At 38.3% G+C, this 19,417-nt stretch overlaps 3 protein-coding genes across 4 annotated transcripts in view; 1 reads left to right on the top strand and 2 right to left on the bottom strand.

The window, feature by feature from the left end:
- The window catches only part of LOC122759531 (ADP-ribosylation factor 2-like), a 3,571-nt gene extending 2,740 nt beyond the window's left edge, over positions 1 to 831 (bottom strand). The window contains exon 1 of the mRNA XM_044014458.1: positions 823 to 831. Coding sequence (XP_043870393.1) covers positions 823 to 831 — 9 coding nt within the window. The remainder of the gene's footprint in view (positions 1 to 822) is intronic.
- Positions 832 to 2,116: 1,285 nt separating this feature from the next.
- On the bottom strand, positions 2,117 to 12,591 carry ndel1a (nudE neurodevelopment protein 1-like 1a). The gene is made up of 10 exons (XM_044014788.1): positions 12,364 to 12,591; positions 11,434 to 11,530; positions 9,153 to 9,306; positions 6,942 to 7,090; positions 6,458 to 6,594; positions 6,109 to 6,282; positions 4,940 to 5,034; positions 4,690 to 4,835; positions 4,499 to 4,533; positions 2,117 to 2,211 (listed from the first exon to the last, which is right to left on the bottom strand). Exons 2-10 carry the CDS (start codon positions 11,517 to 11,519, stop codon positions 2,201 to 2,203), a joined length of 987 nt encoding a protein of 328 aa, XP_043870723.1. The 5' UTR covers positions 11,520 to 11,530; positions 12,364 to 12,591; the 3' UTR covers positions 2,117 to 2,200.
- Positions 12,592 to 13,539: 948 nt separating this feature from the next.
- Positions 13,540 to 19,046, top strand: LOC122759201 (testis-expressed protein 47). 2 transcript variants are annotated; one of them, XM_044013867.1, is made up of 9 exons: positions 13,540 to 13,689; positions 15,177 to 15,249; positions 15,664 to 15,767; positions 15,871 to 15,935; positions 17,111 to 17,186; positions 17,811 to 17,936; positions 18,053 to 18,200; positions 18,307 to 18,366; positions 18,718 to 19,046. In XM_044013867.1, exons 1-8 carry the CDS (start codon positions 13,564 to 13,566, stop codon positions 18,342 to 18,344), a joined length of 756 nt encoding a protein of 251 aa, XP_043869802.1. In that variant the 5' UTR covers positions 13,540 to 13,563; the 3' UTR covers positions 18,345 to 18,366; positions 18,718 to 19,046. The 2 variants fall into 2 exon arrangements, with proteins under 2 accessions (XP_043869802.1, XP_043869804.1); XM_044013869.1 differs by having other exon boundaries at positions 18,592 to 19,046.
- The last annotated feature ends 371 nt before the right edge of the window (positions 19,047 to 19,417 follow it).

The following is a 19,417-nucleotide window of genomic DNA, read 5'->3' as shown; positions in this document are numbered from 1 at the left end:
AAAATCATAGTATAGTATGTGGTCTAAAATCAGTCAAAAAAGTCATAGTATAGTATGTGGTCCAAAATCAGTCAAAAAAGTCTTAGTATAGTAAGTGGTCCAAAATTAGTCAAAAAAATCATTGTATAGTCAAAAAAGTCTTAGTATAGTAAGTGGTTCGAAATCAGTCAAAAAAGTCATATTATAGTACGTCATCCAAAATCAGTCAAAAAAGACATAGTATAGCACATCGTTCAAAATCAGTCAAAAAGTCATAGTATAGTATGTAGTCTAAAATCAGTCAAAAAAGTCATAGTATAGTATGTGGCCCAAAATCAGTCGTCTTAGTATAGTATGTCTTCCACCAGTCCAAAAAGTCTTAGTATAGTATGTCCTCTAAAATCAGTCAAAAATCAGTCAAAAACAGTTGAAAAAGTCATAGTAGTATGTCCAAAATAGTCAAAAAGTCATATTTAGTATGTTGTCCAAAATCAGTCAAAAATCATAGTAAAGTATGTAGTCCAAATCAAAAAAGTCTTAGTATAGTATGTCATCCAAAAATTCAAAAAGTCATATTATAGTACGCCATCCAAAATCAGTCAAAATAGTCATAGTATAGTAAGTCGTCCAAAATCAGTCAAAAAAGTCATAGTATAGAATCTGGTCCAAAATCTGTCAAAAAAATCATAGTATAGTACATCGTCCAAAATCAGTTAAAAAAGTCATAGTATAGTATGTCGTCCAAAATCCGTCGCCCACTGTGCACAGATGTATGAGTTTGTGTTTGTTTCATTTCATTCATTTATTTATTCATAGATGGTTTACTTTTGTCATCTGCCTTACTGATACCATAATTTTAGATGTGCTATGTTCTTTCCTTTTTTGTTTCTGTGTCTTTTGAAAAATAAACAAACAAAAAAAACCAAGCATTTTTAACAATTATTTCAGAAACTGGAGATTTTTTCTCAAAAACAAAAAGTTCTTAATTTAGAACAGTTTCTATTTGAAGGAATAAAATGCTCTAATCAGCTTAAACAATTGACCGAAAGGAATAGTGTGTCTAGCAGTGTCTAATATTCCCCATAATACAAACAGAATCTTCAATAATAATTAATGTAGTACAAGTAGAGCTTTTATTAAAACATGCAATATAAGAAATCTCAAATAATTCAAACCCGCAAACAATAACAAATAGGCAATATTGCACTTGGATGAAAAAAAAATAAAGGTGGCATTTAAAGTTGACACAAGGTCAAAGTGCTTCACTTCTTCTTGTAGTGAACAGTACTGAAAATGAGTTGTGTAGTAAATCAAAAAAAAACAAAGGAAGCTAGATTTCTACAGGATCAAACACTGACCAGAGAATACAAGAATGCTGGTTAACTGCTGTACACCAGCACCATTTCACTGGCTGTCTATATAAATAACGATCAATATGACCAATAGTGTACACATCATGTCACATAATTCAGACGTGAACGGTGCGTTTGACCCACGACGTTGACACAAAGACTCCAGTTTACTCCCTTTTGAGACAGTTTGGAAATCAGATCACAGTAGACAAGAAAACTGCATAAGACAATCTTTTGAATCGTCACTCACACACCGAAGATAATGTGGTGGACACTGAGAAACATCAGTAACCAGTGAAGACATGAGTCATGTGGCATAATGTGCCAACCAATGTAAACCTGTTATTTTGCATTCTTTGCTGTGGAAGTACATATGAATGTTAACTGCAGTTATTGCTCAGGGGGGGGGGAAAAAAAAGCTTAAAATAATATTTGGAAGTTGAAGTTTTAACAGTAAATGTGCATAATATTTCCTTTTTAAGATTAAGATTTGTTGACAAATTGGGGGCAACCTGACGGAACCTTGTGTCAACAGTAGAGGGCTTCACCACCTTTTGTACAAGGCAAACAGCAGATACAGTAACACATACAGTGTACAGACAGGGACGCGTTATTACAGTAGGAACGAAGCACAAGTTGTGAGAACAGAGAAGATGAGAGGAGGCTCCAGGATAACGGTACAACTGAGTTGAACAGTGTTTGTGTTAATTTTTTTGTCTGCACTCTTCTTCTGGATGATATTTTCCATCAGAGGAGTGAATGTGTTGGGTGACAGGATTATAGGGGGTTATTGTGCTGGGGCATTAAGCCTGTGGAGGAGGCAGCGGGAGGGACGGTGATGGCTGTCAGGTTACCGGTTTCCAGTCCATTCATGGTCCTGCTGTAAAAAGAGACAACAAGAGAGGAACATTTAGGAAAAGATCTTGAACTGATGGGTGAATTTGCTGGGTCTGATGCATGATGTGTAGCAATGTAAGAACTAAAATAATGATACACTGTTTTTATGAATGGATAAACAGAACAAGCCCAGAACCAGGAGGGAATTCTAAAGTCATAAAGCTCAGTTAAAAAGAGACGCTAAAGATACAGAACAACAAAAACATAATATACCGAAATATGAAACACCAAGACAGAGACTCAAAACTAATAAAGTGATGCAAAAAGACCAAGACTTTCAACATAACCAGTAAAAACACTACAGTGGCTGTGTCAATATCATTATTAATATAAATACAGGCAAATTTAACTTTCTATCTCATCAATATTTTTGATTTAACTTGGTAAAAGTTGGTAGTGTCTGTGTTTGAGAGAAGCGTTCAGTCAAACGTATGAAAACTTTCCACAGGCAGCTGCCAGCGCTGCAGCACAAGGTCCTGACGTGAGCAGCAGCAGCAGCGGCATGTTGCTCTGCCACTCAGTTTGTCTCCATCACACAAACAAAAGGACTCCATAGGCTTGTTTGAAAAAAAAAAACCACACACACACACAGAGTTCAAGTGTTGCCAAAAATGGAACTTGAATGCAGAAAGTGGAAAGGAAGTTTAGAGAGTGTGAGAAAAGTTTGTCAGATTAACGAGTTCAACTGGTTTCTTTTGTGGGTCATAGCTGTGCTATGATCAGTATGTGTGGTACAGTTTCGGCCAAAGTCCTGCTTTTAACTGATGTAGCAGTTTCTGCTTCAAAATCAAAGCCAAACTCATTAAAATCTTAAAAACAATTGACAATAAAACCAGCCGGTTAAATGCATTAGTGTAAATAATCTTAAAAGGTGGAAGAGCTCAAGTCTTTAAATCTAAAAATATGTATATAATGATTGATAAAGCACCAAACAGATTCCTATTGATTTGCAGCACAACAGAACATTGTATTCTTTCATTTTCAGTGCGTGATACTGAAGGTGACCTGAAGACTGTGAGCCCTCGCCCGTCCCTGCCCTCACCACCAGCCTTATAAACATAACTGTTGTCTAAACAAGCAAATAGTAAAGTGACAAAGCAGATGACACAAGATTGTTAGAAAAATCATTCAGTTAAACCCCGTAACAGAGCCTCACTGACACTGATTTGTGACTAACTCGAAACAGCATTGTCTGCCTGTGTATCCAGAGCCTGATATAATTCGTAACTCTCTGCCACAGAGAGCCACTGTTTCCAAAACAAACACACAAATAAGCCACACCAGGAAATGCTTTTGTGCAGCTGACTGCACAACACACACCTCAGCACACACATCTTCATTTACTGTAACACAGTCTCATAAATACCATTCTGTTGCCTAAAATATTCACCGAGGCACCAACAACAGCTCCTATTTATCCAGGAAATGTTTTCAGCCTCTTGTAAAAAAAAGATATACATAATGCTTTTATTATTTATATCTACAGAGACCAAATAGTTTGTCACATGTTGACACATGAAAAACATAAATCAACAACAGACATGACAACAAGACAAAAACGGGCAATAATATTATTGAATGTGGTTTCTAGACAAAAATCAACTTTAAACAGAGCAGAGATCTGCATATAAATGTCAAAGTCATCGTCCAATAGAGATTAACCAATGAGTCTGTTGGAAAAATAGTCTAAAAGTCAGAGTTCAGAAAATGTTTCTCCTCCTTAAAAACACAGCAGACAAACTAACTCTGTTAATTACACTAAATGTAATGTCATGCGTAAGGCAACAGCAAAAACAACTCCTGCGGCTCTAGAGTTCTCCAGTTTCCTCCCAAAGTCTGAGAACATGCAGAGGTTAATTGGACACTAAATTGATTGTAGAGATCAAGGCGAGGACTAAAGGTGTTTTTAATATATGCGTCACATCTACCTACAGTATGTCTACGAACAAGGGCAACATTTAAAAACCTTTCCCGAACTTGACAAATTTGTGTTTGAAACATGGAAAGCCATTCGCGAATGCTGAAATGAAGTCACGTACTAGTACACAACAGAGAGGAAAAACATCTATTGGATAAATAGTTACAAAAGCAGTGAGAAACATTCAGAATCCACCGTCACCACCACACCAGCCTTGAATAGTTAGTGACCAGGACACCATGTTACCCACAGTCATGACGCCTTACAGTTTTTCTACATGAGGAAAAGAGGCTTGTTAAAAATCTATGGCAGCATGCAAGCGCCCCGACACAGACAGAAGAGCTGTGATTACCCATAATCAGTGCAGGGAATATGACCATCTCTGTCCTGCTGGGAAAAAAAAATGAGCACAGGTCTCAGATAGTTCTCCTCATCTCTGACTCACCGACTACGTCAAATACACACATCACGTCATAATATTAACACATCTGACAAAGTGGTGAGAGATGACACACGTAGTACAGGCAGGTAGGTTCCACTCACGCTTTGTCAAAATATGAAGTATGGAGCGACTGCGAGTAGTTAGTCGTGTTGGCGTTTAGCGCATTGCTGTTGTCGAGAGTGTACGCTTTCCTGGCTTTCTGGTCCCTGGCGAAGTTTCTGCACGCAGCGAGTTTGGACTCCAGAGCCTGTAAGAGGAAGAGGGACACAAGCAGACGACGACGATGATGATGATGCTGCTGATTGTTCTCCATCTTTCCAGACACAGAGGAGCTGAGAGGGAATAACTTACCCCTACTTTCCGGAGTAAATCACTGACAATGTTGAGTGCTGATATTCTGGCAGAGGGAGTCAACGGTGAGTTGCTGCCGTAGCCATTTGGTAGCACTAAACAGGAGCGAGTAAACGAGAAGATGGTATTAGGGGTGGGACTAAAATCTTGTTCACTCATTTAGTACCTCTAATGAACATTCACTATAAAAGAGAGCCAGATTTGATGATGTGAACATTCCCGGGGGCCAATGGTCCCTTCAGAATTTTTTTCTAACAGTAAAAGTTACATCCAAATGCACTTTTTTTTAATAACTATTTTATTTTCATTGTCACAATTATCATTTTTAAATGGCAATGTAAGCAAATCTAAGCCACTGAAAAAAAACAAGTCTGGCTTTCTTTCACATCCGGAGTCAGATAACATAGTGACATAAAGTAATCATTTACAATACAATAAGACAGTTGTGCAGTTAGTGAATGCATGTCTCAATCTGTCACAGCCAGGATGCAAACCCTGGTCTCTGGTTTCAGCTCCTTACCAGCTGAGCTCGTGGGGACGGCGAGTGACTAATGTGGATTTTCTGTCACAGTCTGTCCCTGGCTAAAAATAATATATTATAAAAACAAAACTGTGGGCCGTATAAAAGCTTTGGACATGCCTGCACGATATAGTCTACATGATGTAATGTCACATGACACCATCAACATTGTTTTTTTATCCGCATTGTGGTAATATCTTTATGTGTTATCTGTAAAAACTTTCAGAACATTTGAAACCGCTGACATAATAGTGTCAGTGATACAGTTTACCACAATTACTAACATCAAAAGTGCTCCTGTGAAGGCTAAAGTGATTTGTGTCCTTCAAAATAAAAGCATGACTTTCACACATCTGCAACACGCACAATTAGGCCCAAAGATCCAATTTCCATATAGAAAACAGGCAATCATCTCAAATGTCAGTGTCAAGAAATAAATAAATAGTTAAAAAATATATATTATACAGTTATAAATATACTGGTTACAAATTTGTGTTCTTCATCAAACCTGAATAAAATGTGCTCCTCACAGTTAGATGTGTCCATACTTGAAATAAAGGCAGCATAATTAAGGGCAGCTCAGATTTCCCTGTTGGTACTTGTGTAATAAGAACAAAAAAGAAGTCAGGAGAAGACGAGCTGCAGCTACCTGTCGGATTGGCAAAGGCGTTGTCCAGCCCTTTGCTCAGAGGTGTAGCAGGGAGGGAGAGAGAAGCCTGCACAGCAGTGTCCATCTTCACGTTGTCCTGTGTGGGTGAACTCGGAGCGGACATCCTGGTTACATCTGTCTGCCGCTCACGCACGGCCAGCTCCTGCCGCAAGTCTGCAGGGAAGGATAAAACATTACAATCGGCTATTGTAATGAGCACCAAATGAACAGTGGGAACCAGCTATTATATTATAAACCATTACAGGAGGCAGACACAGTAGCAGTATGGTAATGAGCTGCATCGGTGACTGACAGAGAGGCTCATTAGCAAAGTCTGGTCAATAATCACCTCTGGCTTCATCCTTTAATCTTTGCACGGACACCAGAAGAGACTCTTTTTCATCCAGCTCACTCTCCAGGAAGGCGTTCCTCTCTATGGCCTGGTTCAGACGCTGCTCAAAGTTCTCCAGAGATACAATAGTGGCTCTGAGAGATGAGAGACGGGGAAAAATTATCTTTAATCATTAAGCCAACAAAATCAAGTATGACTAAAAATATCCTCTGGCGCTGTATGTCCTGTTCGCTCATTAATAATTATTTAAGTGTGAATATGGGATCAATATTTCAGCCTTGCGTAATTACAGCATTGATTTGGATCATCAGTAGCTACTGTAAATTGTCATGAAGATTAAATAAGAAAAACATTTGCACAACGTTTGTGTAGAACAAATGAAGATTTGACACATTATATTCACTACAGGAGCATTAAAGTGTCTATCTATACGGTTTTTATTATTTTCAATTTTTATTGGACACCGAGAGCCCACACAGACCTTTTAGCTCTCTCCAAGTCGTCGTTGGATTGTTCCAGCTCTCTGACGTATTTGTGGAGCTGGTCCTTGATGCTGCGCGTTTGGCCGAGGTCGTCCTCCAGCATGGAGATCTGCTTGTAGCTCTGCGAGTACTGATGCTCCACTTTATCCTGGTGGAGGACGGGCAACACGTGGTCAAGACAAGACAGGATGAAGACAGCCAGTGCATGTACTGTACTAATTACATGTATATAATCATGTATAATATGTGGGACAACATAGGTCCATTTGCAACATGGTTTAATCAGTTTCTGACCTAGATCTCTTCTCCTCATCCATTTTCCATTTCCATTTCTCTGCTCCCCACGGTTAGGAATCATATGTGAAATATGACCTACATATCCCAACAGCTCTGAGACAGTCATGTCGATAAATACTGCAACTGGCTTGTCTGCACGACTGACCTATATCTGCTGTTGCTCCAGAGTCTGAATAAAGTGCAGTCGGCTGCACAAAACCAGACAAACCTCTGTTTGAGTTTCGTCTCATTCATGTGACAGTGAAAAAGATTAAATTTAAGATAGAGAAATGCCCTTAGTATGGCCTTAACACAAGATAAAAATATTAGACTGTTATGTTTTAGTGTTGTTATATCTGATTTGATGATTTCTCCCCCCACACCATTATTGTGTCAATTATTATTTTCTTGCACAGAAAAGTGATGCACCTCCTTCTCCCCTATGTGCCACCTCCCTTTTGGTTGTTATGCACTGAAATAATAAAAATAGGAATGAGAGACACAATCTGATGCATTATTTATCAGAGTCACACACACACACAACAGCTGCATCAGCATGCAGGAAAAGCATTTAGGTTTTTTACTTTCACAGACAACGTTTCTCTCGGTCTATAAACTTCACTTCATCCAAGCAAATGGATGCTTAAAATCAAATCTTCTCCTTTGAGTTTCATCTCTGGCAAAACTTTGTTTTTGGCTAACAATGTCTGTAGTTCTATTATCTCTCTAAGTTTCAATAACCCTGACTTAACAAATAATCTGTTGGTGTGTTCTCTAAATTCTGCAATGTAAACAAAGGCATTACATTACTTATATACGAGTTACCTCCACACTTCTACACAATAACTAAAAATAAGGTTTCCTTTGCTGTCCATTGTTGGATGAATCTCCTTTTTATATGTGACCTTTGATATTTCTATGATCTCTTAAAATCCAGGAAGCACAAAGAGCATGTTACTGCGTGACGAGTAATTAAATCAGATAGCAAAAAAAAAATCATTAAATATTTATCTCAAGGAGACATTAGGACTGGCTGTATTTGCTCGGTTCAGAAACTGATGTATTTTTAAGGTAGATATATAGACATACATAATAGTGCTGTCGTCATAAATATTACATTTGCAAGCAAAGGTCATACTGACAGCTGAGGTCTTTTAATGTGACGTAAAAGTGAGTGATGTTTTCAAATAATATCATATAATCTGATTAAGACAGGTTGTATATTATCCTACAGGTTACACCCTATGCAGAGCTCAGTGGTTTACTAATATACAGGGGGTAAATTTGAGTTTGTCGACGACACAGAAATGTGTTAAAGTCAGCTTAAATAACAATTACAGCCTTTACTCAACTAAGAAAGAGCAATGAAAGAGGGAAACATGGCAAGTAAGATATTTGTTTATATAACCCTAGAGAGTTATTAAGTGTGTATGTGTAATAAGAGTGAGGGGCTTATCATAAAGTCTTATTACGTACAATTATTTTGACAATTGCTCCTCAGATAACTAATTAAATAGCAGGTGTATGTGATGTCCTGATGGTCTGTGAAGTATTAAGTGCTTTTTTCAGTGGGATTTTGCTGAGGAAACTGTGGAAACGAACCGTCAGACAACTGTTGTTTAGTTGGAATTGACTTTTGGGAATTTCTGAGACTCTTTTGGGAGAGTTAATTTGTTTTCTGAGCGAGAAATTATCAAAATAATTTAGCTTAATTACACATGATAAACACATTTCAGCCTCACTCTTAGTACACAGACACCCTTAATAACTCTGTAGGGTTACATTTAGCATCAGCATTAAAAACCTAAAAAAATAAATATTGGACCTAGGCTTCCAGTTTGCTTAATGTGGGAAAATGAGCCTAATGCTCAGCTTTTAGAACTGTTGCATGTCTGTCATCTCCCCCGCTCTTTTCCCATAACCCCTGTAGTTACCTTGAGTGAATCGACCTCATTCTTCAGTCTGTGGTTCTCAGAGTGCAGATCTTTCATGCGATGCTCGGCCTGGCTCAGCTGGGCCTCCAGCTCAGCCTCCAGCTCCCTGCTCCCCTCCTGAAACTCACACAGCTCCTCCTGAGCCTCCTGGCAGCTGCAGGCAGAGGAGGAAGCATCAGACAACAAGTTGGGACAGAGAGAGATTTTGGCATGTGAATCAAGCCTGGGAGACATGCTGAGCGGATGGATGTGCTCAACTGTTACATTCACTGGAAACTGGCTCCTGGAGCCACATTTAATGTTTCATCTTAATTTTCAAATTGTCTAGTGATCACTTGAGCACTCACAGTGATATCCTCAATTTGTGTTATTAGGGGATTAAGCAATAATATTGCTTATATTTGGCAATTGTCTTGTATTATAAGACAAGTGCCTTGTTCACTTGCTTTTCAATGAGCGAATCTAATATTCAATAATATTCAAGGCTAATTATGGCTATTTGATGAACAGCACAAACAACAATGGATGAATTAAATATAAAGAACATGTATTCTTAGAGGATTATCTGCAGTGAGACAACAAGAAGCCCAGAGTTTGATACCAGATTGTCACATAAACAAAGGGACATTTTCACATCATTTCAGACTCAGCTATATTTATATTTTCATCCATTCACTTGCAGTAGGACAAAGATAGCACAACATAACTATGATTTCCACTAAAACTACTTTTTGCTGAAGGGGTTAGTCACATACCAACCATGGTTTGCAATTAGTATAACATGTACCACATGCTGTCATGTGTTCATTCTACACAAATAAATAATGTTCTACAAAGGTTGTGACAAAAGTAACATTAGGAGAACATTAATGTAACCAAAAGAGAACGTTCTGTGTAGTGACTTATCAGTCCCGATTTATCGACTCCGCTGGGTGTGTGGGCAAAGACCTGTTTTAATGCCCTTTAATGAATGGATGTCAAGGCAAACTTGGTCTTTGGGTTGAATTCCCATTGTTTATTGTTAATTTGTTTCAAGGTACAAACCGTACAATCTCCCCATCAGCTATATGTGATCAGTGAACCCAAAGCAGCTGCCTTTATAAAGACTCAGCCACTCCCTGGGTCACCATAACCATAACAAGCAATCAAAGTGTAAACAGACACAAGATAATCAGGATAAATGATCAGATTGGCTCCAACATTCTGTATGAGAAGTAAGTAACATTAAGGGAACGTTCTCGGAAACCAAATGGGCAACCAAAAGCTAACATTAGGAGAATGTTAGGAAAACTTTCCATGACAACCGTAGGACAACCTAGGGCAAACCTTCAAGGAACATTTCTGCAACTAAAAGCTGATGTTCCCAGAATGTTCTGGGGACCATAAACTGTTAGCTGGGCAGAACTAACCTTATTCCAACTACAATAAAATTTTAACTCTTCCATATGAGGGTGTTAATATTGGAGAAGACCAGTTAAGAAAGTAGTTAAAACCTCATTTGTGCTGACACATTTATACTCCATCTGCCAATGAAGATCATGCAGATATTTAGGACCTTGGAGGTGAAATTGTTTCAGGTTTCAAAGGTTAAACATGAATGTTGAAACTGGATTAACCGAAGAAAACATAAATAGGTACAACACAAACTTTATAAATATGACCTCGATTTTGAAAGCCACATTGTAGTATAGAGACTCTTACATAACTGTGAGCCTGTGCTGGAGCTCATTTCACAAGCAGGTGAGATTTCATGGTCGTGTGAAACCCAAGATACAGCAGCAAGATAGATGCCTGAAGGTTATCACAATGTTAAGTAACGCCAACAATGAGAGCACAGTGATACAGCCGCACCAATACAAAAAGCCATTCATACAGAGGGAAGACAACGATACACAAGAAGTCTTTTATGTTCTGTGCGAAAAATGAGATGTCGCTCTGGGGAAAAGGGAGGGGCTTCTACCAACGCTTTTAATGCTCGTCCTCCGAGTGTCACTGGATATGTGACCACATTTTTTATGAAAGCATGAGAAGGAATGGAACAACTGTTACTTAACAGCTGCCAAAAACATTCCTGTTGTGAAGTTATGATGAGAGACATTTTTCTCACTGATAAAACTGAATAAAAGTGGAAATTCAGAGGCACAAACTGTGATTTAAATGTAGCCTCCACTCCCTCCATCAGACTGAAGATGCTTTTTTAAATGAAATTGTTTAATCAGAATGTTGTTACCAATGTGGTAAAAAACAAACATGTGAAGGAAAAGAAGATGCAGATACATACCCTTGCTTGTACTTGAAAGTGAGCGTTTTCCAGAAGTCTATTTCCTCATCTTTTGAGGAGAATTTCGGTATCATATCCGTTTCCATGGCCAACAAATCTGGGGAGGAAGAAGGAATGGGAAAAACAACAGGGATTATTACTATGAGAATACGTTTTTTAAATGTCTGTAAATGTCTGTAAAGACTAAAGACTAAAAGACTAAAAGGATGTACATTACACTACGGGACATTGCATCTTTTGTTAGAACTTCAAATTAGTATCAAATCTCACTTAACAATATAAAAAAAAGATATAGCAAGCACTCAAAAGGAGAGAACACGAGATTATATTCAACAAATGAGCTAAAATAAGAATAAGAATAATTTCTCTTCACTTCCACATCCAACACATCCAAATGTGTTGTCCTTAATTTATATTAACATTTTCCAATGTTAATATAAATATTATTTTCTGTTAGCACTCACAGTATGAGCTTTTGAAAAGTCACATTTTTAATGTAAACAAGTGGATAAATAAAATTTATAAATAAATCACAATTTATGGATGAAAGAATCCCAGTATTAATTCCACACATGATGAAACGGTTCTAAACAGAATGAACGATGACCCTACAGTGCAGTGATCGCTAATCATTTTAAATATCAGAAACGAGATAGAAACACATTGAGATACATAAATAACCTGATTTTAAATTGTTGTTTTTGAAGAAAACAATGAAACAGGTGCATAAATGAGCCAAATGCGAGTGAGTGAATAAACAGAGATGATGACGATGACGATGATGCTGAGCTCAGCTGTCAAAACTGGGTGTGAAAACAAGCCGTGAATCAATCCAACGACCAGAAAATAACCACTGTTTTCTCCCGCTTTCTTAAAAAAATGTTTTTTAAACCAACGAGAACTGAGTGCAGATTATATCTTTTTTCTTACCTGAACATCGACACAGATCAGTCCATTACTGCCGCTGGTTAGCGCTGATGAGGCCGATCATCTCCTGTGACTGTGTGGTGATCTCAGCTGCCTCTGCGCAGCACGACATTTAAAGGAGAACACACGCTAAACACGAACACTCGCTGTTATTTTAGCTACACTAATTTAACACATAATACTCATTTCAGCTATTTAACAACAGTATAGCAACATATAAACAGTCCCCGCTTTAGGAAAGCGTAAACAAAATCAGTTTTTAGTGTAGATTTTCCTCTTGATATTTCTCGTGCTCGCGAGCTTCACTGCTGCACACACGCTGCGCAGAAGACGCGGTTAATGTAAAAACAGCGCCACCTGCTGCATGGCAAGGTTGTGTTACAACTACAGAGCAAAGTCAAGGCATAGAAAGACAAAACGATGGGGAAAAAATACTCAAACTCAAGGTGATGAGATCCGAGTTTGAAAACGTAACTTGTTTACCCTCAGATATTAAAATTATAAATCATGATATAATGAATAAGACCTAGGAGAAAATGAGTCAGAGTTAGTGTTCGTCCAAATCACAAAAAAGAAATGTTTTAAATTAAATATTATTCATTTAAATTGACATATACAATATTATAAACCTTTATACGACCATACGTATATAACATTAGTGAAAATAAAAATAAAAATGTTTTATTACAAAACATTAAACAATGTGATGTACAGAATAGTATAGGGAATACAGCTTATTCAATTTAAGAGCACAGAAGAATAAGAAATGTAAACATAAACAAAATAAACAACCGAAACAGAGTTTAGATTTAGAGGTAGAATTCATCACAAAGTGTTTTCACAGCTTCAGTGTTTGTGTAAGTATTTATTGTGTCTAGGAAAGATTGGAAGTAGACTTTTAGATTTTAGATATTATAATACAAGTTGTTCCAAACAAAGGTTTACTGAGAGAGTATCTTTGTATGATTTCCTTTACACATTTATTATCAGTGTGTATGCTCAAAAAAGTCTCTGAGTTCACTATGTATTGATCATGTACAGTATCATTATAGATTGTAGACGATAACAGCATTTTAAAGCCTGCGGGAAATAGCATCAAATGTGGGCGAGTGGTTCCACGTAGAGAGATCGTGACGTGACCTGCGTCATCACTGGCCCCCGTTGCCACGGTAACTGGCCACAGGTTACGTTGGGATCGTAATAATGGCTGCCTCGCAGAAAATCGGAGGCCTTTCGTCAAAGTCGTGGGAAAACAGAGAGACTTCAGAGGAGGACGACGGAAGAGACACAGTGACACTGTTGGACGTGTTCACCGGGACACTGAGAGAGGTTTGTGTGTCTCTGCCGTTCCATCTGGTATCGAATAACGGGAGATAACGGTGACGTCTATTCGGTGAACCTCGCTGCTGTCGGTCCGGCCCACAGATTAATTAAAGTACAAGTACATTTGTCAACACCAGCTCCTGAAGTATGTACATCAAAAAGGATTAATGTCACACTGTAAAAATAAATACATAAATCATAATAATTATTTATATTAACAATTTGAATGGTCTGTAAAAGTCCTATGGACAAGAACCAATGTTTAGAAAGTTAATTAGGTGATTTATTGCCAGTGTAAGTGGATTAGTGAGAAAACAAAAGCTACACTCAGACAGCAAACATGATCAGGATTCAAATGAGGACAATATAGGGACCACAGACCACAATCCTAACACCTTTGCCATTAAATATTGTTAACTATATAATAATATGACATCAAATGCATCTTCTAACACCTCCTGAATTCATATTTTAATGGTTATTAACTCTTTAATATACTTTTTTTTTTTTATTCCTCCATAATCCTCCATTTTCCTGGACCTTTATGTAAACAGTTATTGGAATTGTTTTCTATAGTTGCCATAGAACGTGTAAAAAGTGTATTAAGTAAACAGGTAATGAGTGCTAGAGAAGTCGACATTACTATAATGTTTGTATTTCAACCAGCGTCATTAAAATGTTCAGATATCATTATAAAATTGTACATAAACACAGAGGGATTTGTTTACAACTCACTTTCTCTTTTTGTGGGTTGGTGAAACGAGTAATTCAATAAATATGTGCAACCAAATGCTGTCATAAAATGATGTACTACAAAGGTTGTGACAAAAGTAACGTTAGGAGAACATTAATGCAACCTAAAGAGAACATTGTGTAAAGGTTGAATGAAGGTTGGGGCCAAAGTAACGTTAAGGGAATGTTCTTGGAACCAAATGTGCATCTGAAAGCTAACGTTAAGAGAACGTTAGGAAAACCTTAGGACTACCTAGGGCAAATTTCACGGCACGTTCCCGCAACTAAAAGGTAACGTTCACAGAACGTTCTGGGAAGCAGAAATTGTTAGCTGAGAAGTGTCCTGATCTGTTGTCACAGCAGAGTGCCAGAGAACAAAGGCTTCCTAGGATATAAGCTTTCATAAACACTGTGGGCATACCACACACTCTCTCTCTCTGCTGAAGTGTTTGAACTAGACTGAGAAAGTCAGGGGCCATGATGGAGAAAACTGAGCCGTTGAAAGGAAAAGAAAAGAAAGAGGAAGAAACTCGGAAAAGTTTATTTCAGCATCTCATGAATCAGAAGAAGAATCTGCGAGATGAAGACACGGTTCGTATGTATTTAGTTTCAGACAAAGAACAAAGAATCTGATTATGAATGAACAGGAAATTATACAACATGTCAAAACGTGCATCAGATACTGCTGCTCCTTTTGTCCATGTCATGTGTGTCTAATTACCAGCAGGTTCTCAAAGCAGTTTTCTGCTTTGATTCTGCAGAAGATCGTGCTACAGCAGCTGATCGTGATTGCCCGGCTCCCCCGACATCTTCATGACAGGACAGAAGTGGGAGGTCAGATAGCGATTATTATTTTTGAGCTTCAAACACCTGGAGCAGACTTTCTCTGTGGCTATTTCTATTTTCAATTTGTACAAATTTAATACAGTTTTCCACCAGTGGGTGGAACTTTTATTAGAAATTGGTTGGTGCCATTTGTAAAACACAGTTTTCCAGAGAAACATCAGTTTTTGTAGGTTGAATTCCAATGATTGAACTCATATAAAGGTGCTGCAGTTTCTAACAAAACAGTGAAAGTTGGTTTCCCATGTCAAAGTGTATTCTAGTTTGTGAATGTGTCTGCATGGCGGCCCTGAAACAGCTTTGTGTGGCTGCTTTTCAAGGAATTCATTCCACAAAAGTCACAATAAAAGCCCCAGGAGAGGCTATAACTGTGTGCTGACAACAGTTGTCTTTGTCCTCTTACAGCTCATTATGAAAGACTCAACTTTCACATAAGCAAACAGTACATATGGGATCACATGACGGGCCTGCTACTCATTTATCCGAACTATCTGCTGCACATCATTGAAGTAAGATTTCCTGTGGAGGAATAAATATTCAAAGCATACAGTAAATTGTTGAAGGTGGCGTATGTGGTCGAAATCTTACGTTTGCTTTGTCGTTGTCCTGCAGTCGTCCAGAGACGTCCTGTTTTCTGTTCTGAAAGACCTCAAAGATGTACAGCAACAGACACAATGGTAACAAAGTTTGTTTGTGTTACACATTTAGTAGTGAAAGTCAGGGGACCATCAGGACATCATCAGCATCTGTTAGAATATGTATTTAATTAAGATCTATTATTAAATAAAGACAGCATTTTACAAAATGCTGTAATCTGAGGGTGTAGAATACACAGGAAAACAGAGAATTGGTTGAAAAAACTGGAGAAATTTAAATTAATTCAAACTAAAGCAAGTTAAGACTATTTTTTCACAAATTCACCAACAAATGTTTTATTTTCAGTGTAAAATAACTACACACATATGCAGAGGGCGTCAACTGAAATGCTTCTCATTGACTTTGAATTCAATGCAAGATGAGGACAGAGAGAGAGAGAGAGACAGACAGAGAGACAGGCAGAGAAAACATTAAGGAAAGGAAACAAGGTTAATGACATATAATGAATGCATACCCTGAGTGTGAGAGAGTGAGTGTGAGTGCACCACTGGAATTCCCCCAGCAGTCCAGGTCTATGGCGGTCTAACTAAAAGATGGTTCAGGTTTCCCTGAGCCTGCTCTAACTATGAGCTTTATCAAAAAGGAAAGTTTTAAGTCTTTAACTTTAAATACAGAGAGACAGTGTCCGCCTCCTGAACTGTCACTGGGAGCTGGTTCCACAGGAGCGGAGCCGGGTAACTATGTCACTATGACACTCACTACTTTGCAAACTTCCAATAGTCACCAAGCAGCAGGCATTAAAGCAACATGTACATGTGAGTCTGCTACTCCGTTCATGGAGGATAAGAAGTGTTTTGTTTCAGTTGACGTTGGAGCCGTAACAGCACAGACTTGTCAAACAGACGAGGTGAAGAACAAGAGCTTTGCTCAGTGTGATCTGTTGTCTAACTGCACAGTTAGTAATTACAGCGGAATGTTCATTAAATAACAGATGCAGCTGTTCAGTGAAGACACCGTGTTCACGTGTTGATTGGATAGTGTTAGGACCAGGACTGCAGCTCTGAGAGAGAGAGAGAGAGAGAGAGAGAGAGAGAGAGATGTTTTATCACTGTTGCTCAGTGGTGGTTGAATACTTTCTCTTTCAGCTATTGCCCTTTCAGTTTCGAAATCTTTTTTTAAAATCTTACTTCGATAGTACTGAAGATGTTGTGGAACCACTATCGTTAGTCTTTTGTCAAATTCTCTCTCTTGTCAGTTTGCTTGAGGCCCCCAAGGTTGTGTTCATGACACACGGTGCACAGAGCAGGCTCTTCCAACAGTGGAGCTACAAGGTTTGTTTTTTTCTTTTCTCTGCTTCTGTTCTTTCAGGTTGTTTGTTTATGAGTTGAATACAGATGTGTGACAGATGAAAGCAGTGTTTCCCAAAGCTTTTATGCTATGGGAACACACTCCCTGTTCCTTCTGCTGTCACGCTATTGAACACTGAGCCAGACTTGAAGGGCTGTGGTTAAGGGTTATGGGCTTTATTTATCACTATCTTTCTAGACTGGGAAGTTTTTATGCCCTGTATTTTTATGTTTTTATTTATTTTTTGAACCTTGTTTTTAGTCCAGTTCAGGCCAGGATTTGTGTTTTGATGAATGTTGTGCAAACAGATTCTATATACGACTTCATTTTAAGCATGCTATTTAAAACATATACCCACAGCCTCTGGCAATGATCATATTAAACACACAGATAGGAATGAAGCCAACAACAAGCCCTTCAGACAATTTTCAATTGTGTTGACAACTGTTGATTATGGATGTCACTGCATCTGAGTAACATAATTGTTCTCCTGTCTCCTGGCCTATGTAGCCTATGTCTTAAATTTGTCACAATATCTAATTATTTTGCCTTTGAGTTACAACATGTAACCAAGTATATTATTTAACTGAGTGACTCGTGTTATGAAGGTGCTGGATGAAGAAAACCCAGCAGCTAAGGGACTGGAAGAAGAAGACGAGAGCACAGAGACTCTGGTGTGCAGTGTCCTTGCAGCACTGCAAAACCTGAGCAAGCACCTTGAATTATCTAAGATGGTGTGTCCACAAGTTTATGATCTGGAGTCATCTTTGAGATACATCTCACAATCCTGCTGTTTCCTACTTTCCAAAATGAAATAGAGAGATTTTCTCTGTGTGATTTTCTCCTATAGGCTCTTCCCGGATTATTGCTGGATAAGAATCCAGAGCTCATTGTTTCCCAGAATGTTCTAGGAAAGCTGCTGGCTCGAGGTGAGCTCCTGAGTCCACAACTGTACCTACAGATGTACGACTCCCCCGTAAACATCAGAATGACTTTTGGTAAGATGCACCCTCCACCTGACCTTTTGTTTTATGATGGATATCAAGGCAAGAAAAGAAGAAAAAATGGGTGAATTAATCAATAAATATTCTGGTATCTTGACAGGACAAGGTATCCAAGGCAGCTGCCTCACCACAATATAACTTTTTGGACAAAAGGTCAAAGGTAAGAGCTCATCATGCATATTTTACTTAGACACAGGATATCGAACCCTGTATCGGTTAAAGTCAATTTATAGGATAGTTTTTGGTCATTTGAAATATGCTTGATGTTCCTTCTATTACATCATTAAACTTAAGAAAGTTTGTTTGTACCCGGTGTAACCTTGGAACTGAACTCTGGAGTTGTTAAACTCTGGAGCTGAAGCTGTTTGCATTCGTCCTTCCACAGCACAGCTGCGTGTCGTCATGGTGATCTGCATGCACGGTGCATCTCAGAGTGCTGTCAATGTCGGCCATTTACGTTTGATTTACCTCGCCGTTCACATCTGTAATGAAATGTTCTATGTCCCTGTAGAATGTGTTTGGCCTTCACTTCCAGCACCGTGGATGTAACTGATGACCTCCCAGCAGAAATAAACCACTGTGCTACAACCGGACGCTTTTATACCAACATTTAACTCACTGCCTGCAAAACACAATTTTCATTTGCAACAGAAGCACAGAAAAATCCAGGTAATATAAAAACATTTTTAATAGATTCAACATTTGGATGAGGATTTTGTCTTTATCTTTTTTTTCCCCTTTTATCTTACACTTTGTTCCACTTAGTGACGGAGAGACAGCGTGTCCAAAAAAAGACATTCCCTTTTCACTCACAGCTTCATTACAATTTGACACAAAGAACTTTTGAGTTTTTTTTTTTTTAAAAGATTCCTTGATCACTTATGTGTTCCCTTTTTTAAATGTTGGACCCCGTTACTTGAAATTTAAGTTAAAATAAAACGATAATAACGGGGATGGTACATGTAGTGGCTGCATGCACAACAGTGTAATCTGTATGGTCAAAAAGTGAGTTCATAGCAGACATACGTCATCTGAGAACACGTGGCTCTGGGCACAAACATGTTCCATCATGACATGGTGGTTTTTGGACTTCTTGACTGAGGTCTCTGTTTTGAATCTGACTTAAAAGGAGTGAAACAAATAAGATGAGAAAAATAAACAAATCACGAGTGATCCAAACACACAATCAGCGGGGAGTTTGATTAGCAAGT

Source organism: Solea senegalensis, linkage group LG18, assembly GCF_019176455.1.
Source record: "Solea senegalensis isolate Sse05_10M linkage group LG18, IFAPA_SoseM_1, whole genome shotgun sequence".
NCBI lineage: Eukaryota > Metazoa > Chordata > Actinopteri > Pleuronectiformes > Soleidae > Solea > Solea senegalensis.
This window is presented reverse-complemented; position numbering and strand designations above follow the sequence as displayed.